The sequence below is a fragment of the Carcharhinus amblyrhynchos genome, chromosome 14 (genome assembly GCF_965287045.1).
Source record: "Carcharhinus amblyrhynchos chromosome 14, sCarAmb.v2.hapA, whole genome shotgun sequence".
NCBI classification, from domain to species: domain Eukaryota; kingdom Metazoa; phylum Chordata; class Chondrichthyes; order Carcharhiniformes; family Carcharhinidae; genus Carcharhinus; species Carcharhinus amblyrhynchos.
The window spans coordinates 28,199,518-28,227,413 of record NC_137337.1 but is presented as its reverse complement, the minus strand read 5'-3'; the positions used below and the strand labels follow the sequence as shown (position 1 = coordinate 28,227,413).

Sequence of the window (27,896 nt, the reverse complement as noted above, 5' to 3'; positions counted from 1 at the left end):
ATGGGCTCAGACAATATTCGAGCAATAGTACTGAAGACTTGTGCTCTAGAACTAGCTGTGTCCTTAGCCAAGCTGTTCTAGCACAGCTACAACACTGGCACTGACCCAGCATTGTGAAAAGTTGCACAGGTATGTCCTGTACACAAAGAACAGGACAAACCCAACCTGGTCAATTACCACCCTATCTACCTACTCTCAATCATTGGTAAAGTGATGAAAGGCGTTACCTATCAAGCAGCTCTTTTTAGCAGTAACCTGCTCACTAACATGCAGTTTGGGTTTTGCCAGGTCATTTAGCTCCTGACCTCATTACAGCCTTGGTCCAAACATGCACAAAAGAGCTGAACTCCAGAGATGAAGTGGGAGTGACTGCCTTTGACATCAAGACAGTATTTGACTGAATATGGCATCAAGGAGCCCAGCAGAACTGGAGAAATCATAGGGAAACCTCTCTGCTGGTTGGAGTTCCACCTAGCACTGAGGAAGAAAGTTGTTGTTTTTGGACGTCAGGTATGTCAATTCCAGGACATTGCCGCGGAGGTTCCTCAGGGTAATATCCTAGGTCTAGCCATTTTCAGCTGCTTCATCAATGATCTTCCTTCCATCATAAGGTTAGAAGTGGGCACGTTCGCTGATGATTGCACAATGTTCAGCACCATTTGCAACTCCTTAGCTACAAAAACAATAAGCACCATTTGCAACTCCACAGACACTGAAGCAGTCAATGTCCAAATGCATTAAGACCTGGACAATATCAAGGCTTGGGCTAAGAAGTAGCAAGTAACATTTGGCGACACACAAATGCCAGACAGTGAAGCAGTGAGAATCTAACCATCACCCCATGATATTCAATGGCATTACCACTGATGAGAAATGAACTGGCCAAGCCATATAAATACTGTGGCTACTAGAGTAGGTTAGAGACTGGGAATCCTAACTCCACAAAGTCTGTGCATCATCTAAAAATACACAGATCAGGTGTGAGATGGAATACTCTCCACTTGCTGAGGTGAGCGCAGTTCTAACAACACTCAAAAAGCTCAACACCAATGACAAAGCATTGATTGGTATCCCACCAAGATGGACTGCAGGAACCCCCCAAGACTTCTCAAATGGCATCTTCTAAACCTAGGACCGCTATTATCTACAAGAACAAGGGCAGCAGACACATGGGGATACCACCACCTGCAAGGTCTCATCTAAACCATACACTATCCTGACTTTTTTCCTTCATTGTCACCAGATCAAAAGCTTTGAACAACCTAACAGCATATGGGTGTACCATATGGACTGCAGTGGTTCAAAAGGCAGCTCACCATCACCTTCTCAAGGGCAACTAGGGATGGGTAATAAATGCTGGCCTAGCCAGTGACACCCATATCCCATGAATTAAAGTTAAGAAAAGACTGGCTATGGAAAAGCCAAATTTCAATCCATAGTACAAATAATTAATTGGGGAGGATCAACATCAGTGGAGTGAAAATACAGGTAAATTGGCATCAAAAGATTGAGAAGCAAAATAATGGGATACTTTTAAAGAGGCGATAGCTTGGATAGAGTCAAGGTACATTTCCACAAGGGGAAAGAGTTAGGGCAACACATCCAGAGCACCCTGAAAGATGCAAGAGATAGAGGGTAAAAAAAAGTGTATATGAAACATGTCAGGTGGGTAATACAAGTAAGAACCAGGCTAAGTATAGAAGGATCAGAGGGGAAGTGATAAAACAAATAACAGAGGCAAAGAGAGAGCGTGAGAATAGGCTGGCAACTAACATAAGAGGGAATCCAAAGTCTTTCGTTGGCATATAAATAGTAAAAGGGTGTTAAAAAGGAGAAGTGGGGCCGATTATGGGCCTAAATGGGGACTTACACGTGGAGGCAGGCAGGTGGCATAATTAAGGTATTAAATGAGTACTTTGTATTGTATCTTTACCAAGTAAAATGATGCTGTCCAAGTCAGTTGAGAGGCAATTGAAACTTTGGATGAACTGAAGAATGGTAAAGCAGTATTAGCCTGGCTGACTGTACTTAAAGTTGATGAGTCATCAGGATCAAGTGAGATACATCAAAGGATAGATACTGAAGGATGTAAGGGTGGAAATTCTGGAGGCTGGCCATCATCATCCATTCCTCCTTAGATACAAGTATTTATCCAAGATGATGAGCCCAGAAACTACAGGGCGAGTCAATTTAACCTCAGTTTTGTTCTAAATTACTGTTTCCACCACTAACAATCACTTGGACATATTTAGATTAATTATGGAAAGGCAGCATGGATTTGCTGAGGGAAAATAATATTTAATCAACTTGTTTGAGTTTTTTTTGATGAAGTAACAGCGAAGGTTGACATGGATAATGTTGCTGATGTGATGTACATGGACTTCCAAAAGATAGTTATTGCAGTTCTACATAACCTGCTTGTCAGCTAAGCTAAAGTTCATGAAACAAAAGGGACAGTAGCAACATGGATACATGACAGGAAACTGAGAGTAGTGGTGAATGGTTGTTTTTTGGACTTTAGGAAGGTGTACATTAACCTCTGGAGAGTTAAGACCCCTTATTATTAAGACCTCCTAATTATTACTGATCTAGTCTTGAATGTACAGCACGCAATCTTAAAATTTGTAAGTCACACAAACCTGGCAGTATTACAAACTGCATGAAGGATTATGAAAAATGTCAAGAGGATATAAACAGGCTGGCAGAATGCAAGAACACATGACAGATAAAATTTAATGCAGCAAAGTATAAATTATTTATTTCAGTAGAAAGAATGGAAAAGCAATAGAAAATAAAGAGTAGAGGGAATTGGGGAATTAGGCACACAAATCAGTGAAGGTGGCAAAGCATCTGTTAAAGCAGTTAATAAAGCATACAGAAAACCGAACTTTATATCTAGGTCATACAAGGAAGTCATTATAAACTTGGATAAAAACTAGGGTGTCTTATTCTAGGCACACACTTTAAGAAGGGTGTGGAAATATTGGACAGGGCACAAGAGTTACCTGAATGGTTCCAGGGAGGAGGAACTTCAGTTGTGTGAATAGATTAGAGGCAAGGACTGTTTTCCTTGGGGAACAGGAAATTTGAAAGATGTTCAAAATCATGACAAGTCTGTACAGAAAAGGTGGGGAGAAACTGTTCCTGTTGGTTGAAGACCCAAGAGGGCATGGATTATAGTTGAGTGGCAAATGGCAGGAATCTGGAATGCAATGTCTGAGAGGGAGGTGGAGGCAAATTCAATTATGGTTTTCAAAAACAATTAGATAGTTGTAAAAAGACAAAAAAATGCAGGGCTCTAGGGAAAAGGCAGGGGAGTGGGACTGGGTCATTGCTCATACATAGAGCCAGCACAACACAATAGCTTCCTTCTGTGCTGTAATCACTCTATGAATATCACTTTGTAACTTTGTTATTTTTAAAATAATGAACTATACCTGTTTTGTAGTAATCTGCAAATTTTGACACCACTGTCTCTAGATCTACACCAAATCACTGATTAGCTTGATTAAGAGAACACCCTCTGGGACACCCTCTTCCAACCACAATAAAAACCGTCCCTAATTCTGCTCAGTTTTCCCTTGTCTAACCAGTTTTAGTTCAGTTTCCCATTCTCTTCTCAACAGGTGGACATATTTCACTAAAATCTCTGAAATTTCCCCAATCGCAGAAGCTAAGCTAACCAGCCTGTAAGGACCCAGATTAGTTCCATCGTCTTTTTAAATAATGGGTGCTGCATTGGCCACTCTTCAGTTCTCTGGCACACATCCACATTCAATACAATCTTGAAATAGAATTTCTAGGCTGTGCAATTTTCTCCTGTTGAGTCAGGAAAAAGTGGAATAAAATAGCTGAACAGGATTTATGGAAATAGGAGATCATGGCATCAAGTTATATGTTTATTGCATTCAGATATATATGGATATACATGTTCAGGAAAATATTATTTAAAATCTCATTCATATAAATTTAAAATACAATGTATTTTTATTGATCGCACCTAAATACAGATCTAAATAGATTGGTGACATATTACTCATAAACGTTGAATCAGAAATTTTGCCTTCTTAAAAATAAGCACTGCCTTTCAGTGTAATTTATCACCAACTATAAATTGGGAGAACCCAAATTATTGAGGGCCAAAGGTGGTTAGCATGATGCACATCTAATATAAGACTCAGTACCATAAAACAGCTACAAGAGGCAATGCTCATACTGACCTGATATTCATAAATGGCCTGAACAACTACAAAAAATAGAAGTCGTAACACTAAGGGACAGTGTTAACTTGGAGGGCAAATTGCAGGAGGTCATGTTTCCAGACTTCCACTGCCACTAGCAAGCTAGATGTAGGAGTTACACTGAGTGGATTTGTAAGCTGCTGTAGCAGCAGCCTTGGTAAGTTGCTGTAGGGCATTTTGGATGGTTAACACTGCAGCCACAATGTGCTGGTGGTGAAGGAAGTGAACATTTAAAGGTGATAGGGAACCAATCAAGAAGGAATGCTTTGACTTAGATGGTGTCAAGCTTCCCTGAGGGCCAAGGAACTGCACTCAATCAGGCAAGTGGAGAATATTCACACACACTCCTGTCTTCTACCTTGTAGTTGTTAGGAAGGCGTTGATTCACTCAGCATAGAATATCCAACTTCTGGTCTGCCGTGGCAGTCACAGTTTGTACACAGCTGATCTAATTAGGTTTCTGAAAGTTAATGGTGTGGGATTCAACAATGGATGTCTAGGGAAAGTGATCAGACTGTCTTGTTGAGATGATTATTGCCTGGTACTTGTACAGTGTGAAGACTACTTGCCGGTTTTCAATTCAACTTTGGTTGTTTCTAGGTCTTGCTGCAATTGAACATTGACTGCTTCATTTTCTGAGGAGTTGTGAATGGAACAGAATAACGTGCAATCATCAGCAAACAGCCTAACTTCTAACCTAATATTACTTTTAAAAAGAGTTAACTTCCAAAAAATGAATAAACAACTGGAGTAAGTGGATTGCAGGGTGTCATTCAAGATCATTCCAATGGAAGGCATGGAGAACATCTTTAAAAGCATAATGCTGAACATGCAAGATAATAATACAACTAGACAAGCAAGCACAAACTAAACAAGCAAGATCCTAAGCAGATAAACTAATAAATTCAATAAATTAAAAGAGGAACACAGAGGAAAAATAATATCTACAAATTTTGCAACAAAAGGGAAGAAATTTGTTATGAGGAACATATGGAAGGCTAGAGAAACTGGGGTTGTTCTCCTTAGAGCAGATGCCAAAGGAAGATTTGATAGAGATGATCAAATCTTGAAACATTTTGATGGATTAAGTAAGGAGAAATTGTTCCCAGTTGTAGAAAAGTCAGTAAACAGAGGACACAGATTTAAAGGTAATTGGCAAACGAACAAGAGGTAAGAAGGAAAATAATTTTTCCTACAGAGTTATCGTGATCTGGAATGTACTGTCTGAAATTTTGTGCAAGATTCAATAATAACTTTCAAAAGGGAATTGTATAATTTCTTCAAGATGAAAATTTGCAGTGGTATGGGGAAATAGTGAAGAAGTTGGAGGAATTAGGTAGTTCTTTCAGAGAGTTAACATAGGCCAGATGGCCTCCTTCTGTGCTATATTAATCAATGATTCTATGTAGCAATATGTTAACAGTAATCAAAGGAGGCAAGAGAAACCTAGAAAGAAGAATTGCTGCAGAGACAAGTCATAACAGTTAAAAATATTTACAGTATTTGAACAAATGAACCTGAAACTGAGGAAATTTAACATTCTGAATAATTACTTTCTCCAAGTATTCACAAGGGCACCTCTTTCAAACAGTGACAGCGCAGGGCAAAATGAATGATCTTTATATAAAAAAGATAAAAGTCCTAAATTAGGCTTAAAAGATCTGAAAACCAATTAATTCCCTTGGATGGAACATATTTATCAAGGAGTGCTAAGAGATACTAAGGAGGAAATTTATGAGGTGTTGACAATCATTATCTAGTCACTGGATGCAGAAAGTACCATAAGAAGTCTCACAACACCAAGTTAAAGTCCATCAGGTTTATTTGGTAGCAAAAGCCACTAGCTTTCGGGCCTCTGACCCTTCAGTCTGAAAGCTAGTGGCTTTTGCTACCAAATAAACGTGTTGGGCTTTAACCTGGTGTTGTGAGACTTCTTACTGCGCTTACCCCAGTCCAATGCCGGCATCTCCACATACAGAAAGTACCAGCAGTTTTGAAACAGACTAATATGATGACCATTCTTAAAAATTGCAATAAGTCAAGGAGGGTCTTAAAAGGAAGACATGGAAGTTAAGAAATGGAGAGGTTTAGAGAGAGAATTTCAGTGCATGGAGCCCAACTGAAGACATGACTATGAATGGTGGGTCAAAGAAGGGTAGGGGATGCACAAAAGGTCAGATGAACATGCAGTTTAACATATAGAACAGTACAGCACAGTACAAGTTTGGGAGGGAATGGTTTACAGGCTGGAGGAGGCTGCTGAAGGAGGCCACATATAAATCATTTCGAGGAGAATGTAGGTGGTCTGTTAATAAGTTTGCGAATGATACAAAGATTGAGGAAGCTACAGATAGTGAAGAGGATTGCCAGAAGACACAGCAAAATAATGGTAGGTTGGAGACTTGGGTGGAAAAATGGCAGATGGAATTTAATCTGAACAAATACAAGGTGATGCATTTTGGAAGGTATAATGCAGGAGGGAAGTATATAGTAAGCAAAGCCTTAGAACCATTAAATACAGAGGGTTCCTGGCATATAGATCTATAGTTCCCTGAAAGTGGTAACACAAATGGATAAGGTGAACAAGAAGGCATAAGGAATGCTTGTCTTCATCAGTCAGGGCACAGAGTATAAAAATTGGCAAATCATGTTGCAGCTGTATAGAACTTTGGTTAGACCACATTTGGAATATTGCATACAGTTCTGGTCGCCATACTACCAGAAGGATGTGGAAGTTTTGGAAAGGGTACAGAAAAGGTTTGCCAGGATATTGCCTGGTTTGGAGGGTATATAGCTATGAGGAGGATTGGACAAACTTGGTTTATTTGCACCTGAACGTCAGAGACTGAGGGGCAACCTGATAGAAGTTTACAAAATTATGAAAGGCTTGGATAGAATGGATAGTCGGAGCCTCCTCTCCCTAAAAGGGGGAAGGCAAGTGACACAGAGGCTAGTAAATGCCTGGGAATGTGCTGCCAGAGAATGTGGTAGAAGCAGATACAATGGGAATGTTTAAGAAGCATTTTGACAGTTACATGAATAGGGAGGGAATAGAGGGATATGGGCCAAGTAGAGGCTAACGATCTTCACTTTAGAAAAGTTTTGTGTGTCAGTGCAGGCTTGGTGGGCCAAAGTGTCTGTTCCTGTGCTGTACTATTTTTGTCCTTTGTTTGAATTGCATTTCCCAAAAGCTAAATAACTTTCATAGCCACTAAACAAGCATGTCTACATGTTGCACTGACCTGAAGGTGGCACTGTGGTTTATGATTTTTGAGGGAATGTTAATAACAGGTTAAATAGGTTTGCAAACTTGAAAATTGTTAAAACCAGGAATTAAAATTCATAATTAGGGATCCCCTAAGCTATTACTTGGATTAACTAAATGTACAATTTTGAGCTGTCGGATAAATAGTTCAAAGAGATGGACATTTTTCAATGACAGCAAATAATGTTTCTACAACAGTAGAGTTTGAACTTCACCTTGTTATTTCATAAAATACACAACCCATGCTCCAGATGTCCATTTTGAAACTGTAGTACCCATCTGTAAGAAGGCACTCGGGGGCTCGATACCATCGAGTGGAAATATATTCTGTATATGGCTGCTTTGAGAAGACACTCCTACAGGAACCAAAATCTGCCAACTTCAGTAAGTTTTGCTGCAACGGTAAACCCAGCATATTTTTTAAAAATTGTAATTATCCATATTATCTTTCTATATTAATAAACTGTTCTAATAATCAGTTACTGAGAAGAGTATCCACTTAATTTGTTCATTTCAGTTTCCAATTTTGAATATTATTGTTCAGATTTCAAATCGGCAACATCACAGGGATGAGCTGAAAGAAGTAAGCTAAACTAACAGAAGTTATAATTAATAAATACAGGTCATTAATTTAACATAGATCATTAAGTTATGGCATTTTAATCCAAGACACAGTCAGCTTATCTTTCAAATAAGTTTCCCTATTCGTAATCAAACTCACTAAACAAAATAAAGCCATAATCGTTTGTTACCATTTGAATTCAATCTTAAAATTTTATTTTCATGTAAATCTCAAATCTCTATACAGCCCTCAATAATCGCTTAGAATGGTTATTTGTGTCAGAATAAGATAATAATTTCCATGTATAATTTTTATTCATGATTCCTCAAATATGACCAACGATAAATAGATAAGCTTGATTTCTAGACAGCAAACAATCCTTAGTACTCAAACAACAGTTCACACACAAGATGAAAAGAATCAGATGACTGATGATTAGAATTAAATAAAGAGAAATGTAACAAGGGCAACTTTAAGGATTAGAAATTACACTGATAAAGAGACAGTTCAGTGAACTAAGAACATAAGAACATAAGAAATAGGAGCAGGAGTAGGCCATCTAGCCCTTCGAGCCTGCCCCGCCATTCAATAAGATCATGGCTGATCTGTCGTGGCTCAGTTCCACCTTCCCGCCCTCTCCCCATAACCCTTAATCCCCTCTCTTATCAAAAACCCATCAACCCGCGTCTTAAAAATATTTAGCGAAGCAGCCTCCACCACTTCAACGGGCAGAGAATTCCAGAGATTCACCACCCTTTGAGTGAAGAAGTTCCTCCTCAACTCCGTTCTAAACCGCCCCCCCTTTATCTTGAGGCTGTGCCCCCTAGTCCTACTGTCTTTTTTGAGCGGGAAGAGTCTCTCCACCTCTATCCTATCCATCCCATTCATCATCTTATACGTCTCAATGAGATCTCCCCTCATTCTTCCAAACTCCAACGAGTACAAGCCTAGTTTATTCAGCCTCTCCTCATAGCTCAACCCCCTCAACTCCGGTATCAGCCTAGTAAACCTCCTCTGCACTCCCTCCAAGGCCAAAATATCTTTGCATAGCGAAGGCTGAGAGGTGAGCTAAGATACAGCTTTTAAAAAAATATATAAAAAGGCTTTGTTCAGAGGGAGTAGAGAAGGACCATTTGCTCTGTTTGGAGAGTCAATGACAAGAAGTGAAAGTATTTGAGTGCTTTATCACAGGGAATAGGCAAGGTAGTTGTGGGATCAATCAGCGCAGAAAGGAACCATTCAGTCCATTGTGCCTGTGTCAGCTCTTCAAAAGAGATTTCCAATCAACTCAACTCCCACCTGCTTCATCCACAGTGCTCCACAAATCTTTCTTTTTCAAATTTATATTCATTTCCCCTTTTGAAAATTATTATTGAACCTGCTCCCAATGTCCTTTCAGCACATTCCAAGTCACAGCAACTTGATGAAAAATATAATTCTCCATTTAATCCAATGAAAGAAAATTGCAGGGACTACTTCATGGAAATTTATTTTAACACATCCATTTTTAAAAACATATTCTGTGCATTCAAGCAATTCATGCCTATCGGGCATAGATAGCATCAGATATGATCAGATCTCTCTCTTCACCGTCCATACTTCCTTTAAGCTCTCATAGATAAGGTACTTGAAGAAACTTCGGTGCTTGAAGTTTCTGATCCTTCCTCAAATTCAGGCCTGTTTACTGAATTAAGCACATTTGCTTTTGCAAGCAAAGAAGTGGTCATGAGATGCCATAAATTGAATAAGCACGTACTGTGAGAAATGCAACAAACCAGAAGTTCATCTTTTGAGCCAGTAACTGATTGCAACAAAACCTACCTGCATGATGCATAATAATTTGTACATGAAATCTTTCTAAGATATCAGTCTGCCAATTGTTTCAATTCTATGTTGTTTCTGGAGTATGGGCATGCATGTAAGTAATGAAAGATGCAAGATTGTCTGAGGGCTTGGCAAGAACCAGCAGTAAATATGCATATTTGGGTCATCTACATGGTACCTTTGGGTTATGTTACTTAATAGTTTGCTGTACTTAATATTTTCATATGTACATATTCTCATAGCAGAATAGAGGATGCAGGAAATAATATTGTCCCCAGTTTCTCTCTCAAGCATTCCTCTGGGCATGTGGTGCCTGTAAGGTTGAGTAGGTAGATTGGAGGTTTGCATATTCTCACTGATGCCTCAATTTTGTCACTACATGCCTTCTCCATTTAGGTCAGTCACAAACCAGGGGCTTTCATGAGTCAGCAGGTATGTTTGACTTCAGGGATCCTTTGAAGACATCCCCAAAACATTTCTACTGTCCTCCTGGGAGTCTCCTGCCATAATAGAGTTCTGAGTAGAGCAGTTGCCTCAGGTGTCTGTCAGGCATAGGAATTACATGTTCTACCCAGCAGGGCTGGTTTTGAATGATTAGTTCCTTGATGCTGGCAAGTTGGCTTGGAAGAGGACATTGCTGTTAGATTGCCTCTTTTGCGACTAGATTTGGAGGATTTTGTAAAGGCACCGCTGATGGTACTTCTCCAGTACTTTGAGTGTCTGCTGTAGGTTCTCCAAGTCTTTGAATCATATGGCACAGACATCACTGCTACTTGGTAAACCATAACCTTAGTTTCGGATTGGAGCTTCTGATCCTCAAATACTCTTTACCTCAGTTGGCCAAAGGCTGAGCTGGCACATTAAATGCAATGATTGTCACCTATGTCTGCCTTCGTCATGAGGAGGGTCCCAAGATCCAGGATGATGATCCAATTTTCCAGGATCTGGCCACTGATTTTAATCAACATGTGGAGGTGTTATGCTGTGGAACTGGTTAGAAGTGGATCTTAGTTTTCCAAGGGCATTTAACGAAAGGTCCATTTTCTCACATGCTTAGGAGGAATCATCATCGACAATGCCCAGAACTCAGTTTCTGAGTGAGTACATACACAAGCATCATTTGCATACTGAAGTCCATGATTGAGTTTGAAGTGACTTTGGCTTAAGGTTGCTAAAGTTCTACAGTGTTGCAATGGAAAACAAGGAGAAGAAAGTTGGTGCAGGAAGATTTCAAGGTCACGTTTTCGGCTTTGAGTTACACTGGCTATCTGTAAGACCTAAGTTTTCCTGATCCCCTGAAACGTTTAAAGTATCTTGCCTCAGTCTATTGTCCTTCTCTCACCACTGCAATAATTGAAAGACTTCAGTCTCTTACTGAACCTGTGTTTGGCTACTGGCACAACTGCTTTTTCAGCTTCAGTCTCTTCCTGGCCATACATTATATATGCATCTGCATATCACCATGCACAGAATCAGTCTTCAAGTCATCTTGCAAAATCCTTGCCATCAGGTCAAGACCTTGCTCTGCTGAGGCCGTGTGGCAAAATGAAATGTCAGGACTCATGGTCAATTCCAATCCTCAGTGCCGCACCATCAAAGTTTTATTATTGTCACACTGCAATGAAGTTACTGTGAAAATCCCCTAGTTGCCAAACTCCGGCACTTGACAGGTACACGGGGAGAATTTAACATGGCCAATGCACATAGCCAGCATATCCTTCAGACTGTGGAAGGAAACCGGAGCACCTGGAGGAAACTCACACAGACACAGGAAGAACGTGCAGACTCCACACACACGTGCCATTGTGCCGCTCCAAAGCTGAGGAACTCCAGTGCCTTGACATTGCCACCCTAAGGGTGACATAACATGCAAGGGGTTGGCCAACTGAAGGAATAAGGCAACAAGTATAACATTTTCTGAACAGGCCTTCCAGGAAAGGAACAAAGCTTTTGTAGGGTGGACTTTGAAACAAAAATAAACTTGTCTCAGTGATGAGTGGAAAGAGCTTGGAAATCAAACAATTCAATGACATGTCAAAATGATCAATGGCCCAAGCATTCAAGGCCCCACTCTACTGACAGCTAAGCACAGACAGAAATTCATCAAAGACAGGGAGGCAATCAGTGCTCGAAGGAGAGAACTTCTTAACCAAGACCATCTTCAACTTGAATGTCCTCAATGCTCCATCCAACTTGGTCTCAGCCGTACCCCTGTCTATAAAAAGTTTGAAAAAGCCATTTGAAAGCTGAAAATTAACAAGGTCTCTGGAACAGATGGAATCTCTGCTGAAATTTTGAAACTTAGCAGAGATACACTCATAATCCTGACATTCATCTCCTGGCATGTATGCTATGTTCCTCTTCTCATCCAGCAAAATTTACTCTTCACTTTCCATCAAATGGGGAGGTTGAATGCATTATCATTTAATCGGAGACTCTTTTTCCTCACTTCTACAATTATTTTCATTAAACATCACAGTGAATTGTCCTTTCTTGGTATCCTCAGTTTTAGGAACCAGAATTTCTCTGTCCTTCACAATGGTCTTTAAGTGTAATCTTCCTTTTACATGGCTGCAGCAGCACTAAAAATTCCAAATACCAAGAAGGGAGCTCCCAGCTCTTGATGCATTCCATTTGGAAGCTTCCACTGTATAAATAATAAGCTCAACCAATCTGGGGGTCAGCAATTCCAAAAGCTCAACCTGGAATGCTAGTATGGAAGATACATACTGTACTTGTATCTCTAAATGTCTGAAATAATTACTAACAAGGGTAGAGGGCCCAACATAGAGTCTCTGGTATCCAGATCACTGAATAACCTCTTAATAGAATGATTGAAAAAATTTATACAGCAATTTTTCTCAAGACAGATCAAATTGTTTCACTGGCACTAAATTTACTTTCTGATGTGCAGTTGGTATTGCTACATAGGCAAACATTGCAGCCAATTTCTGTTTAGCGCAGTGCCATAAACAGCAAATAAATTAATGATGATGCACTACATTTATTGTGGTACTAATACGCTGCTAGAGCTCTATACACGCCCTATTGGCTAACCAAACTGTTAAAGAAGGGAATGAAATCTACAGAAAACAGGGTAACGTATGTGGAGTATTTTGTGAATAAAACTACAGAGTTTTTAAAAATACAGGACATATATAATAGTATTTATATTTATTGTGTCACCTTATGGAACAAAAACACAAGGGCCATGGGAGTCTGCAGAAGGGAACATCCTGGCAATGGGAAAGAGATTAATCCATTATAAATCTCTACTGTTCATTGCCATGGACTTTCCAATTAGAGAAGCTCTGTACTCTACATTGCAATGACAGACACCTGCATCTAGATTGTCCGCCGTTATAAAGAAGCTGGAAATAAATTAGAAATGGTGCCATGGGGCCCACTGAAACAGAACTGCCACATTTACAAAACATTTTTTTAAAATGATGGGTGGAATTCTTCCATTTTGAGACCAAGTGCTGTGACAGGGCAGGAATGTGGAATGTTTCCCTCTGTGGAAGCAGACAGTAAACGCGCCAAATCTTCCAGCCCTAACCTCATTAGTTATACACCTAGATGTGCATAACCCACAGTGGTGGGGTAGGCCTTGATGATGCATAGTCCGTCTTGTGTCCAGGTGCCATATTGAAAAGGTGCTCAACATCTCACTAATCCACTATAGAGAAGATGGACTGACTGCCTGAAAATGAACACAGATCTCAAAAGCACTCTTGAGACCAGAAGATGGATCTCCTGAGAATTAAGGTGGATCTGAAGGAACTTTCTGAAGCTGGAAGATTGACCTTCTCTAGGGCACCAAATCTAGATGGCCCATCTGAAAATGCTCCCCCGACCAACTGCTGTGATGTTCCAGCATCCAGGGTTGTGAACTGGCTCCATCCTAAACTCTGGAGGCAGCCCCAGGCATTGTTGAGTCCCAACATTGGCACACTAAGTTGCTGCAAACATGTTTCATGCAGGTGTTTTCTCCCACTGGCATTGTGGTGAATCTGGAATGAGGGGTCAGGCCTTCATCTGTATCCAATTAACAGGAGGCAAAAAAAGCTCATGCTGGTCTCTGGCGGGTTTTCTGACCCACCGAGGCAGATACCAGCAAAATCCCAGTGCAAATTCATGTCAGCTTGAAATCAATTTCTGGGCCTTCTGCACCCCACCCCCCCAACCTTGCCCCCCACCACTGAAGCAGCTGAAGGGGCTTGAGAGAATTCCACCCTTCTTGGACGCTTCGGTACTTTCTGCCCTGGTTGACATGATACTCTTGGCTTCATTTAATATCTTATGAACTTGGTCACACCAAGAGTGTGAGCTCACTGACCCCAGACACACCATTTCTTATGCCACTGTCATTTTTGGGGTGAATAGAGGCTCCAATACCAATAGGCATCACAGAATTACCAATGCAAGCCTACAATCCCTGCACTTAAAAAGTTTTAGTATAGCTTTTCATCCATCACCTGCACCCAATTGTTCATTTTGCCCTCCCATCAATTTACAGCAGGGGTGAAACAAAATAGCTTTGCAACTTTTGATCTTCAGGTCTCAACTTGTAATGTATTAAAGCATATTAAGCCTCCATCCTTCCTACAATTTTATGCAAAGCCAAATTAGTCAAAGATTGTGAATCTTGAATCTTTTCTTTACATTTTGCATGCATATCTTTCAATCTTTCAATGGCATTTTGCGGTTTTGTTGTTTGTGCTTATGAAGATGACAAGATGTCAAATGGAACACTTTGCATTTTGGTCATCTCATGTTAGTAACAAGCAATTCTTGGTTGTGTACACTTAGATACGGAGCAAATTTCCTCTACTCTACTTTAATTTCAGAAATGAATCCATTCAATTCAATGGGAACTTCCCACTTCTCAGTCTATAGCCAAGCACTTTTTTCTGACAACAGCTGGGAGTGGTTAAACATACAGGTGCAGGTGTAAGATAGCATCCCCCTATTACTTCAAACTACTGATTGCTGAATGACTACAGAAGAATAATTACCTTAATTAAAATATTTTCAGGCTTTACATCGCGGTGAAAAATGCCATTTCTGTGGCGAATATAAGAAGCAAGTGTAAACAAATAAGCTGAGCCATGACTGTCTTAATAAATTTTCTAACCAATTTTATCACTGTGTCATTGGTGACAAGTTTTTTTTTATGCTTCTTTTTCCTGCAAGTATCAAATAAAACTCCTGAATATGCAATAATTTTCTGTTATTAATGGAGATCCTTTTTTACTTGCATCTGCAACTTTGAATAAATTACACGCACTACAATCAGCTAAAATAATCCAAATTATATAAATTATACATAATAAATTAATTGTAAATTAACTCAACTTAATATCCTCTGAAAAATATTTATGATGCCTATTCTCACTGCTGATACTTTCCTTACCTGTGCATGTAATCAAGGGACTTACATAGTTGATACATGTAACTCTTTATTTTACCTTCAGGTAATGGGTTCCTCCGCCCTGTAAATAAGAGTGTTTTGTAAATCTCACTAAATCCAACTGTACTCTTATTCAATAACTATACCTGCAGTCTGTTGGCTACAGTCATAGACAATGATGGGCAATAAATTCTAGCATTGTCAGTGATGTCCACATCCCAAGAATCATTTAGAAACAATTGTGGAACAGAAAATAACTGGAACAAAATGTAAGCAATTAACAATTTATTAAAAGTCTGTCAACATAATAATACTGACCTCGTATAAGCTCATAGATATTCATGTCCATTAGTTCACATATTAGAGCAAGAGATCCAGACCTCTTATCACTGGAAAGAAGCAACCCAAGGAGAAACAAAACCAGTTAGTTAGTTGTATCTACTTAGAGAACGTTAACATTTTTATTAAATGTTATGGACCTAATTTTAAAATGTGTTTTTCCTCAAATGTTCCATTTAGGTTTTAATTTTAATTTTGTATAAGTTTTAAGTGCAATTTATGTTAGATTGTGATTGAGTGTTTAAAGGTTCACAGACCTTCATTGAATATCAATTCTCACAACAGCAGTAATTTGATGGAGAAACTGGTGCACAGTTAAAAATAAAATGTTTTACAAATATATCCAGGTATCCAGAAGGAAGACTATAGGTATCACTAGAGGGAAAGAGAACAAATATGATAAGAGCTGGAAATGATCAGCAGTTTGGGCACCATCTGTTGAAAGACAAAAGGCAGTTGATGTTTCTCATCTCAAGACCCTTTCTCAGGACTGAAATATAGATGAACAGAATTTAAAAAGGAATGGACTATTGATATGGGGAAGAGTAAAGAAATAGAGTAATCAGTGAAATTCTTGAATGAAGAACAAGAGAGGGTTAAATGGCAAATTTGAAATTAGCAGGTAGACAAAAGGCAAACAATAACAGATAAAGAAATAAAGATAAATACACAACAGTGTATGAATTGTTAAAACGAGAAAGGAAGCATAAAAAACAGCAATGCTCTGGGTACTTGGCTGAAAAAAAAGTAAATATTAAGGGTGCAGGCCATCCCATCAGAGCACTATTGGTGCAATCCTGGTGAGCCCTTGCTAATATTTATGTTTCATTTTCTAGTTATCCCACTTCAGCTATTCACACATTCTGTTGTTGCATATATGTCTTCGATTTCACTCATTAGTCCTCCTTTTAAAATAGTTAGATCTGTCATTTAATCACTTCCTTTCTACCTTCTTTTCATCTGCAATACCTATTCAGGAAGGGTTTTAAGGCCTGAAACAAGGACTAATTTCTGTTTTTCCAAATATGTTGCCTGACATCCTGAGTATTTTTAGCTTTTAAAGTTTTGAGAACATGAGTGCTGTATTTTTTTAATGCAAGGAGAAAAGAAGAAACTCTTTGGTGAGCACTCCCTAGTGATTGGCTCAGAAGTATCACTGAGCCTACTCTTAGTCACCTTTCTCTGGTCATAACAGTCAAAATTATCCATCTGTCTCTTTGCCATACATTGTGCATGTGCAGGAAATGACATGCAAAGGAGCAACATCTATTTTAATAAATGTATTTAGTACATTTATTAATAACAGACAAGAGAAATGTGTAGATTAGATGTGAAAGATGTGCAGGTTAGGTGGATTGGGCATGCTAAAATGCCCCTTGGTGTCCAAAGATGTATAGGTTAGATGGATTACCCATGGTACATGCACAAGTTTACAGGGATAGGGCAGTGGACCCGGGTAAGATGTTCTTTCAGAGACTTGATGGGCCGAATGGCTTCCTTTTGTACTGTACAGATTCTATGAGGTAAAATCCTTAACTGCACATCTCAAATGGCAAAATGAGTCAGTGATTAAATGTGTTATACTACACTCTTGATGATGAAATGTAAGACAACATAACTCTATTACTGCAGATGGAGGGAATTTTAATATGGATGTGGTTGCAGGATTGCGCCCTGCAAAAACACCACAAACACATTGAAAGCTGGTTCAATTTGATAGATTTGGATTAATGGATTTGCTCCCCCAATAGATCAGCTGGTTGATGAAGTAAAATAATGAACAGCAAACAGTCTTGTAAGTTGTCATATTCCAATCTTGGGGTGTGCTGAGATAGCAACTTCGACTTGTGACAACTGATGCACTGCAGTTGATGTCAGGACTTATGGGTTAATAAGAGGGAGTTATTCAGGCTTCTAACTTAACATTGATTTTCAATAACCTCTGTTGTACAGCATAAATATGGATACTACAATACAGTTACTACAGTGTGGACTTTCTCCCAGCATTTTATTCTTCTGATCATAACCAAAAAGATAGTTACTGTAATTAAAATTTGTAGTCAACAGGAAAGTGAGCTCAGGATGAATAATTTTCTCTAATTGTGAAGATCACTTAGATCTCTTTCATCCAGACACATAGGATCAAACAAGTCAATTTAGATTTATTAGTCCATAGAAACAGTAAGACAGCAAGAAACTGAGCATGTAAAGCTTTATGATGGTAACATGATCAGTTAACAATAGGAAATTTTAAGGACACATATCTTGCAGGATTTGATAAACAACAGAACATTTGGATAAAAGTATTTTTCAGATCTTCAGTAGAAGATATTGTACATCATACAAATGACTAGCTGTTCACATATCTAAAGTGTCCAGAAGCAATTGTATCCTGAATAATTTCCAGATTACTCTACCCAGTCTAGTCTTATAGACAATTCATTTTCCGGTCTCCGTTTTCAATTTGGCAAAGAAAGCTTCAATTTCAACTCCAACTTAAACACCATATGAAATAAAGACAAAAACAGCCCTTTTTTCTCATTGCTTCTAATGGTGAAATAGTCTGTCAACACTCACAGTTAACTTATACATGAAAACTAGCTGGATATTGAACAGTGCCAGTACTGATGGAGTCAGGACCTCAAGAACAAACTTCGTACAAGGTAAAGAAGTTAGAAAATTCACAGAAGGAAGCAATAAAATGATAGATGTACCAGGAATTGTCACTCTTTGCAGTGGCTTCATTAGTTACACCTGAAGTTGAGTGCTTACAGAAACATAAGAACATAAGAAATAGGAGCAGGAGTAGGCCATCTAGCCCCTCGAGCCTGCCCCACCATTCAATAAGATCATGGCTGATCTGTCGTGGCTCAGTTCCACATTCCCGCCCTCTCCCCATAACCCTTAATCCCCTCTCTTATCAAAAACCCATCAACCCGCGTCTTAAAAATATTTAGCGAGGCAGCCTCCACCACTTCAACGGGCAGAGAATTCCAGAGATTCACCACCCTTTGAGTGAAGAAGTTCCTCCTCAACTCCGTTCTAAACCGACCCCCCTTTATCTTGAGGCTGTGCCCCCTAGTCCTACTGTCCTTTCTGAGCGGGAAGAGTCTGTCCACCTCTATCCTATCCATCCCATTCATCATCTTATACGTCTCAATGAGATCTCCCCTCATTCTTCTAAACTCTAACAAGTACAAGCCTAGTTTATTCAGCCTCTCCTCATAGCTCAACCCCCTCAACTCCGGCATCAGCCTAGTAAACCTCCTCTGCACTCCCTCCAAGGCCAAAATATCTTTGCGTAAGTACAGCGCCCAAAACTGCACACAGTACTCCAGCTGCGGCCTCACCAATGCCCTATACAGCCGCAGCAAGACCTCCCTACTTTTATATTCAATCCCCCTCGCTATGAAGGCCAGCATCCCATTCGCCTTCCTGACCACCTGCTGCACCTGCAGGCTGGGTTTTTGCGACTTATGCACAAGGACCCCGAGGTCCCTCTGCACCGTCGCCTGCTGCAGTTTTTCTCCACGTAAGTAATAATCCTTCCTACCATTATTCCTACTAAAGTCGACCACCTCGCACTTGCCAACATTAAATTCCATTTGCCAGTTCCTGGCCCATTCACCCAGCCTATCTAGATCCTTCTGTAGACTCTCCACACCCTCCGCACAATTTGCCGTTCCACCAATCTTGGTGTCATCAGCAAATTTCGACACCATACACTCGGTTCCCTCCTCCAGATCATCTATATAAATGGTAAATAGCTGAGGCCCCAGCACCGACCCCTGGGGCACTCCACTAGTCACCATCCGCTAATCCAAATAGCACCCATTGACCCCCACTCTCCGCCTCCTATTTGACAACCAATCCTCCATCCACGCTAACACCCTACCCCCAACTCCATGTCCCCTGACCTTCTGCAATAACCTCTTGTGAGGTACCTTGTCAAACGCCTTCTGAAAATCCAGAAAGACCACATCCACCGGCTCTCTTCTATCCACCGCCCTAGACACATCCTCATAGAACTCCAGTAAATTTGTCAGACACGACTTCCCTTTAACGAAACCGTGCTGCGTCTGCTCTATCAAGCAATTCCCCTCAAGATGCCTCACTATTTCCTCCTTGATGACGGATTCTAACATTTTACCTACAACAGACGTTAAACTAACCGGCCTATAATTCCCTGCCTTTTGCCTGGCACCCTTCTTAAACAACGGCGTAACATTAGCCGTTTTCCAATCTTCCGGCACTTCCCCGGAATCCAGCGACGTCTGGAAAATAACCACCAAGGCATCCACTATCACCTCTGCCATTTCTTTCAGAACCCTCGGATGCATTCCATCCGGTCCTGGCGACTTGTCCACAACATCAGTATCATCAACACAATCATCAGTATGTCATTTTTTAAAAAATACTTGCTAGCTTTTACTAATAAGTTCTGGGGAGGCTTTCTGAGGAGGTTTTGTGGTGCAGTGGGCAGCATCTGTAGCCCTGAGTCACAGCTACAAGTTCAAGTCCTTGTTCACTGAAGGTACATTCATAAAATGACTAAACAGATAGATTTATAGCCTATAAATCCTTCCAATATACCTATGGCAGGCAGTAAGAGCAAGAGAGTCTCCAGGTCAGCAATGAGTGATGCAGAGTGGCACCTTCCCCCAAGCTAGCCTCTGGTGGCAAGCTAGTGACCTGTTCCAGGAAAAACTAGCCATTGAAATAGACTTAAGCACATGCTTTGTCTGCCTCATGCACTACTAGGCACGGGAAGAGATAAAGGATAAGTTATCCTTATGTTAACAGAGATAGGCATGGGTAGTATTTATTCTGGTTTTCTCCAAAAATTGAAGTGCCATAATGCATGTAAATACATAAACAGAATACTGATCCTGCACATGCACATACTGTAGGAACATAGGAGCAGGTTAACGCCATTTACATCATGAGATTCCTGAGTTTTGCATAAAATGCCAATGTTCTTATAGCATAAAAATTGCATTAGAAGACAAAAATAACTGTTACAAAAATGTTAGCCAATTTTATAATTGGGCCAGTAACCGGATAGATGGAATATATATGGATTTTCAGGAAGTTCAGATGCATAATATGAGAAAATGCAGATGGGAATGAAGTCTGCTAATTCCGCTGACGCTTTAATTGAGTTAGGGAGGAAAAGATCATCTCATTGTGATTGCTAATGTTGAAAGTGCAAGACCACAGACAGAATTATTATAAGGAAATTGTTTGATAAACCTGTAATGAGGATGTAACTAGCAGAATAGATAATCTGGATTTTCAGAAGGCTTTAGATAATGTAATAATTCTGCCTCAGGACAGTCCAAAAATCCCTTTATTGATAACAAAAGGGAAGGGCCACACCCGTGGCTTACATCATGGAGTCTGTACCCAGAGACCTACAACAATGGTCCTGGTTGAAGCAATGTGTTTTAATCCCCCTACTGCTCACTCCCCATTTGGTGAGCCTCCACTTGCTCAATAAGGATATTCATACTCCACAAAGCCTACAGGATCTAGCAACGATCCCTGTGCCCTTTGTGGCCATCACAACATCCCTCCCGACTCAGGTCCATTTCTCCCCCAACACCCGCATTCAGAGAAGGTCCCTTCCGCTGCTTAGCAGTGGGTCTGAGGTTCGAAGGTTTGGATAAGGTAGCATGAACTGAATGGAGGACCTTCCCTTTTGTAGGGAATATCACAGGGTTACCAATGCAGGTTCCTCTTCGGTTTCTGCTTCAGCCAGGATGCCTGCTTCCTGTCCATGTCCTTGTTATTCAAAGGGACTTACACAGAGTCAGCTTTAGCTGTGGGCAAACATTGGAGGCGACCATCTCCTTGGCCAATAGTGAAACCTGCTCAGGAATGGATTCCTGGTCCAAGATGGTCTAAATGTTCCTTTACAATCATACCCTGGACTTTAGTCTTAGAAGAGGCTCATGTCAAGCAGAGGCAGCTGGGATCGTGAATCCCTTGAAGAGTATAGGGTACGTAGGAGTAGAGTTAAGAGAGAAATCAAAAGGGCAAAATGGGGACAGGAGATTGTTCTGGCAGATAAGGCAAAGGAGAATCTAAAGAGCTTCTACAAATACACATAAAGGTCAAAAGAATAACTAGGGACAGAGTAGGGCCTCTTAAGGATCAACAAGGTCATCTATGTGTGGATCCACAAGAGATGGGTGAGATCCTAAATGAATATTTCTCATCAGTATTTACTGTTGAGAAAAGCATGGATGTTAGGAAACTTGGGGAAATAAATAGTGATGTCTTCAGGAATGTACATGTTACAGAGAAGGAGGCGCTGAAAGTCTTAAAGCACATCAAAGCAGATAAATCCCCACAACCTGATGAAGTGTATCACAGGACATTGTGAAAAGTGAGGGAGGAAATTGTGGGTACCCTAGCAGAAATATTTGAATCACTGATAGTGACGGGTGACGTGCCTGAAGATTGGAGGCTGGCAAATGTTGTGTCTTTGTTTAGAAAGGGTTGCAGGGAAAAGCTTGGCAACTACAGGCCAGTGAGCCTCACAATTGTGGTGGGTAAGTTGTTAGAAGGTATTTTGAGAGACAGGATCTACAGGCATTTAGAGATGCAAGGACTCATTAGGGACTGGCTTTGTGAGTGGAAAATCACATCTCACAAATTTGGTTGAGTTTTTTGAAGGGGTAACGAAGAAGATAGATGAGGGCAGTGCAGTTGATGTTGTCTATATGGACTTTAGCAAGGCCTTTGACAAGGTACTGCATGATAGATTGTTGCATAACGTTAAATTTCACGGGATCCAGGGTGAGGTAGCTAAATGGATACAAAATTGGCTTGATGGCAAAGCCAGAGGGCGTTGTAGAGGGTTGTTTTTTAAACTGGAGACCTGTGACTAACGGTATGCCTCAGGGATCAGTGCTGGTCCACTGTTATTTGTCATTTATATTAATGATTTGGATGAGAATACAGGAGGCATGGATAGTAAGTTTGCAGATGACACCAAGATTGGTGGCATAGGGGACAGTGAAGAAGATGATCTCAGATTGCAATGGGATCTTGATCATTTGGGTCAGTGGGCTGACGAATGGCAGATGGAGTTTAATTTAGATAAATGCGAGGTGATGCATTTTGGTAGGTTGAATCAGGGCAAGATTTACTCAGTTAATGATAGGGCGTTGGGAAGAGTTACAGAACAAAGAGATGTTCATAGTTTCTTGAAAGTGGAGTCACAGGTGGACAGAATGGTGAAGAAGACACTCAGCATGCTTGGTTTCATGCTGAGTGAATACAGGAGTTGGGATGTCTTGCTGAAGTTGCACAAGACCACACTCGGAATACTGTGTACAGTTCTGGTCACCCTATTATAGAAAGGATATTATTAAATTAGAAAGAATGCAGAAGAGATTTATTAGGATGCTAGCAGGGCTTATGGTTTAAGTTATAAGGAAAGGCTGGATAGACTGGGACTTGTTTCTCTAAAGCGTAGAAGGGTGAGGGGTGATCTTATAGAAGTCTATGAAAAAGCGAAGGGCATAGCTCAGCTAGATAGTCAATATCTTTTCCCAAAGGTAGGGGAGTCTAAAACTAGAGGGCATACATAGGTTTAAGGTGAGAGGAGAGAGATACAGAATGGTCCAGAGGGGAAATATTTTCACACAGAGGGTGGTGAGTGACTGGAACAAGCTGCCAGGGGTAGTAGCAGAGGCTGGTATAATTTTGTCTTTTAAAAAGCGTTTAGACAGTTACATGGGTAAGATGGGTATAGAGGGATATGGGCCAAATGCAGGCAATTGGGACTAGCTTAGGGGTTTAGGAAAAAAAGGGGCAGCATGGACAAGTTGGGCTGAGGGGCCTGTTTCCATGCTATAAACCTCTATGACTCTATAAGACAATGGTCCCGTTTTCTCCAAAATGAGCCCAGGGACCATCTTCGAAGTTTCTCACATGAACCAGATCACCCGAAATAAATGTTCTTTCTGCTCTTGCAGAATTGGGATTTATTTTCTGGTTTTCTTGCTGGAACTCCATCCTCCTGCCAAATTTGGAATCAGTGAGCTCAGTCCTGTACAAGCTGCCAGGCCATTAGCTGTTCCACTAGCCAATTTCTGTTGTTGTGTGAGGTGTGCTCCCCTAGGCAAACAAAAATTGTGCCAATTTGGTCTCCATGGATGCCAGTGGTTGCTTTCTCATGCCAATTTGGAAAGTTTGCATCGCCCATTCCACCACTGCATTTGACAACTGGTGATAAGGTGATGTTTGAATGTGTCAGATACTATTGGAGAGCACAAAGTTCTGGACCCAAAAAGGTTCTGGAAATCACTGCTATTAAAGGCCCTGTCATCATCAGAAACCTGTACTTCTGGTATTCCATGCATGCAGAAACTTTGTCATAATTTCTCGATTGTAGCATGAGAGCTTATGGAACCCATGCAATATACCCCCAACTACTTGGGAGTATGTATCTATCATGATTAAAAACATGGAACCCATGAAGGACTCTGCAAAGTCCACATGTACACATACCCATAGTCTGCCAGGCCATTCCCATGGATGTAGGGAGGGAGTTTTGATTCTCTTGGCATGAGTCACGCCGCTTCACCAAATCCATAATATCTGAGTCGAGGTTAGACTACCAGACGTAGCTCCTAGCTAGCATTTTCATCTTTGATACCCAAGGGTGGCTATCATATAGTTCTGTTAATGTCAAACATTGCCCTGTGGGTAGGATCCCCAGAGAATGATCCCATCTTTGACACTAAGCTCATCTGTTTTATGTAGGTAGGGGTCGGGATTCTCCAATCTCACACATCCTGTTATCGCTGCCAATGAGAATGGAGAATTTGGTTCATTCACTGCAACAGGACAGAGAATCTCAGCTGCAAGTGAAGTTGGAGAATTCCAGTCATGGTGTCAATTTTTCAGAGGGCCATCATCCAAATCCATCGCATAGGATCGTATGCCTTATTTTAGACAAGACTGAATCTTTCTGGGTCCAGGCCTTAATCTGCCTTGTGGATATTGGCAGTTTCCAAAAAAAATTAGGGTCCTCTTCTAATGTAGTAGAGGAGCCAGGCTTTTGGGCGACAGGAGGCAGCTCAGTGCACCCAAAAAGATCCAATCTTGTCTAAAATAACGTATATGATCCTACAGTTAGCTATCTGTGTTCCAGGGCGGTGCTCTAGAAGATACTCATAGACTGAAAATAATAAGGCCCAAAGTTGTATCCCATAGGAGGCAATGAAGTGGGAGGGGGCTTACCTTGTATTTTTTAAATAGTCACAGGTAAGGGCTTGCGGCCAGTAACTATGAAACGTCTGCTATAGACATATTAATAGAACTTTTTTTCCACCAAATACAATGGCCCCAATCTGAGAATCCCTTTGCTTTGCATCTGAAAGGGTGCTGGGTGCATATGCGATAGGCTTTTCGGTCCCGTCTTTCCAGTGATGTGCAAGTATTGCCCCAACACTGTATGGTGAAGCATCACATGACAGCATGAGTTCTTTCTTGAGATCAAAATGGGCCAATGAGTTAGATGACAATTGCTGACATTTAACTTTGTCGAAAGCCTCTGCTTGTGGAGGATCCCAAGACCACCTTTGGGTGTGCAAGAGGCCAGTATGGAAGCCAAATTCGGAATAAATTTTCTGTAGTAAGTTACTATTCCGGGAAAGATAACTACATGGTGCTCCTTGGAGTTGGTGCTTCCTTGATGGTTTTTATTTTATCCTCAACTGGGTGTAACCCTTTTCCATCTACACAATAGCCTAAGTCGGTCACTTCAGCTGCTTGAAAGACACATTCTTTCCTCTTCAAATGTACTCCAGCTCTTGAGAATCTCTGCAAGACCTCATCTAAATTTGCCAGGTGTTCTTGTTCTGAAGTCGCCATGACAAGAACACAATTTAAGTACACTGCCACACCGGGTAGCCCTTGGAGTGTGTTCTCCATGATTCGGAATATGGCACATGCTGACAAGACCCTGAAAAGCAATCGAGCATACCTGTGTGGCCCCTGGTATGTGTTGTTCGTCACATATTTCTGGGAAGACTCGTCCAATTCAAGCTAAAGATAGCTGTGACTTGTGTCCAACTTGGAGAACATCTGACCACCTGCTATCTTAATGCAATGCAGTGCTAATTGTGTGTTGCCTCTTCTCAACTAACTCTCTCCTCTTCGGTAGACAAACATCCTGCTTGTGTCCACAGTTAAAGCTGAAAACAGATAATGGCTAGAGGCAATTAATATCAGCAAGCAGTGAATGCCTTCTTGAGAAGAGAGGGAAGAAAAATCTGCAAGGGGGAAAAAGTGGCCACGAATAGAAATATTTATTATGGTTAATTGCATTGTGAAAGCAGTAATTAAATCCAGTATGTATTTAGCATTTTTAAGATTTTCTACGATAATAGTTTGTTAAAAAATGAGGTGAGATGATATTTGCTAGAATACCATTCTATATACTGCAGTTTTAAGCAAGAAAACAATGGCATGGAGATTCTATCCATTGACCAAAATCAGAAAATCTGCATGCATAACTGACAGTAAACAATCAAGAGTATAAAAATATTCAAAATATTTTACAGTATTAAATGGAGGTTATATATACATTGTTGGTGAGTACTGAGTATTGGCATCGTGTTTCATGAAGATGCAAAGCACTTTTCAGATTCAGACATTTTGCTTAGCAGGCAAAATTCAAATCAGCTGCAAGTATAAAACAGTCAGATCTATAAATGTTATTTATAAACATATTTAGTTACAACATATATCAATGAAGCAGTACTTACTAGGCCACTTCATGTAACTGAAGAATATTAGGATGTAAACACAGTCTGCGCATGGCTTGAATTTCACGTAGATTGTTCACTTGCTCCATGCTAAATTACAAAATTTGAATCGAGAACAACGGTTGGTTATCTGCGGGCTTTCTATCATTAGATCTAATTCAAGAGAATGAAACTACAAAGTTTAAAACTGAACATGATTCTCAGTGAATTTATCTGGTTAATAACTGAGCTATACAGAGCACGAAGACTAAATAAATCCACTAGCCCACTCCCAGTGAAGGGATCAAAAGATAAGTGTGACAGATGGGGAGAAGTCAGCTGTTCAAGTCCAAATTTGTTGACTCACCAGAGCACAGCTGGGCTATGACAACTTCCTCCAGTATCCTGTTGTCATTCGCTTTGCAAAAAACAGTAAGTGAATGGAAGTGAGGTAAATGATAAGCTATTTGGAATCAGTTTTGGCTGAGAACTGTCATACAAAAAATGTAATAGTGACAGGGTGGCAGAAAGGGATGGTGTATGTCAAGAACTGGGTGCAGGCTCTGCTATAGCAAGGGAGTCATGAGAAAAAGGCTGGGAACTGGAGACTAGAAAAAGTTTTGGACCTGATCTGTAGAAGAAATTTTAAAAACAGAATGCAAATTAAAAGTTGGCTGTTGCAAATCATTGCAGCATATTAAGGCTGCACAAAACAGCCAGGTATATCAATGGAACTTCATAAAATAGAATTAAGTACCGTATTTTCACAAGGTCAGGAAGACTTTTAAAAATGGCTGGTGAGACCTGAATGCGAAGGTCCCACCACCATTTCAGACAAATCCAATTTTTGCAAGTTAGAAAAGGGGACAGGGTGTGGTTCACACAAGAGGGAAATCTGAACTCAGGAGGAAAATTTGAACATGATGCTGAGTTCAAACAGACTCTATTTTGGCTGTTTCAAGGACCTTAACCCTGAGTGTGGGAATTGTGAATTGATGGTGTAGATATAAACGGCAGAATTTTACAGCAGCTGAAGCAGTCAACCTCTCGCTGGAAATGGGCAAGAGGCTGATTAAGGTAGTGAAATTTATTTAAATCTTTATTAACATGTATTAGCCGAGTGCTAATTGTCTCAGCTTGCTTGCCTTTATGGCCTCACCAGGAGAGATTCTGTCCAAGGAGGAAAACACCTGCTCCCAAAATGAATGGGGAACAGTCATGTTGGCCTTGCCAATGGAACCAGAGGCTATCGAAGCCCCCTGGGGAGGCTGAGAGCAAAGTAGAGCAATGACAAACTGGCAGTGCTACCCTGACACCTGCGTATTGCTCAGTGGACAGGTCAATGGGGTCGGGGCCTCTGGGGGAGTGGAAGGGGGCCTGTTGCCACTCTGCACACGATTAATCTGGAGAGGTCGGCAGGAGGTGCATCTTGGACCGCGGGCACCAGCGATGTGCCCAACATCTAGAAAAAAACTCATAAACCCAG

The 27,896-nt window shown here is 40.6% G+C and overlaps 1 protein-coding gene across 1 annotated transcript in view; it reads right to left on the bottom strand.

The window, feature by feature from the left end:
• The window catches only part of mok (MOK protein kinase), a 94,665-nt gene that overhangs the window by 42,750 nt on the left and 24,019 nt on the right, over positions 1 to 27,896 (bottom strand). Inside the window, exons 3-7 of the mRNA XM_080202492.1 lie at positions 26,432 to 26,521; positions 15,624 to 15,694; positions 15,309 to 15,387; positions 14,911 to 14,959; positions 7,722 to 7,900 (exon numbers count right to left, since the gene is read on the bottom strand). Of these exons, the coding sequence (XP_080058618.1) occupies positions 7,722 to 7,900; positions 14,911 to 14,959; positions 15,309 to 15,387; positions 15,624 to 15,694; positions 26,432 to 26,521 (468 nt within the window). The remainder of the gene's footprint in view (positions 1 to 7,721; positions 7,901 to 14,910; positions 14,960 to 15,308; positions 15,388 to 15,623; positions 15,695 to 26,431; positions 26,522 to 27,896) is intronic.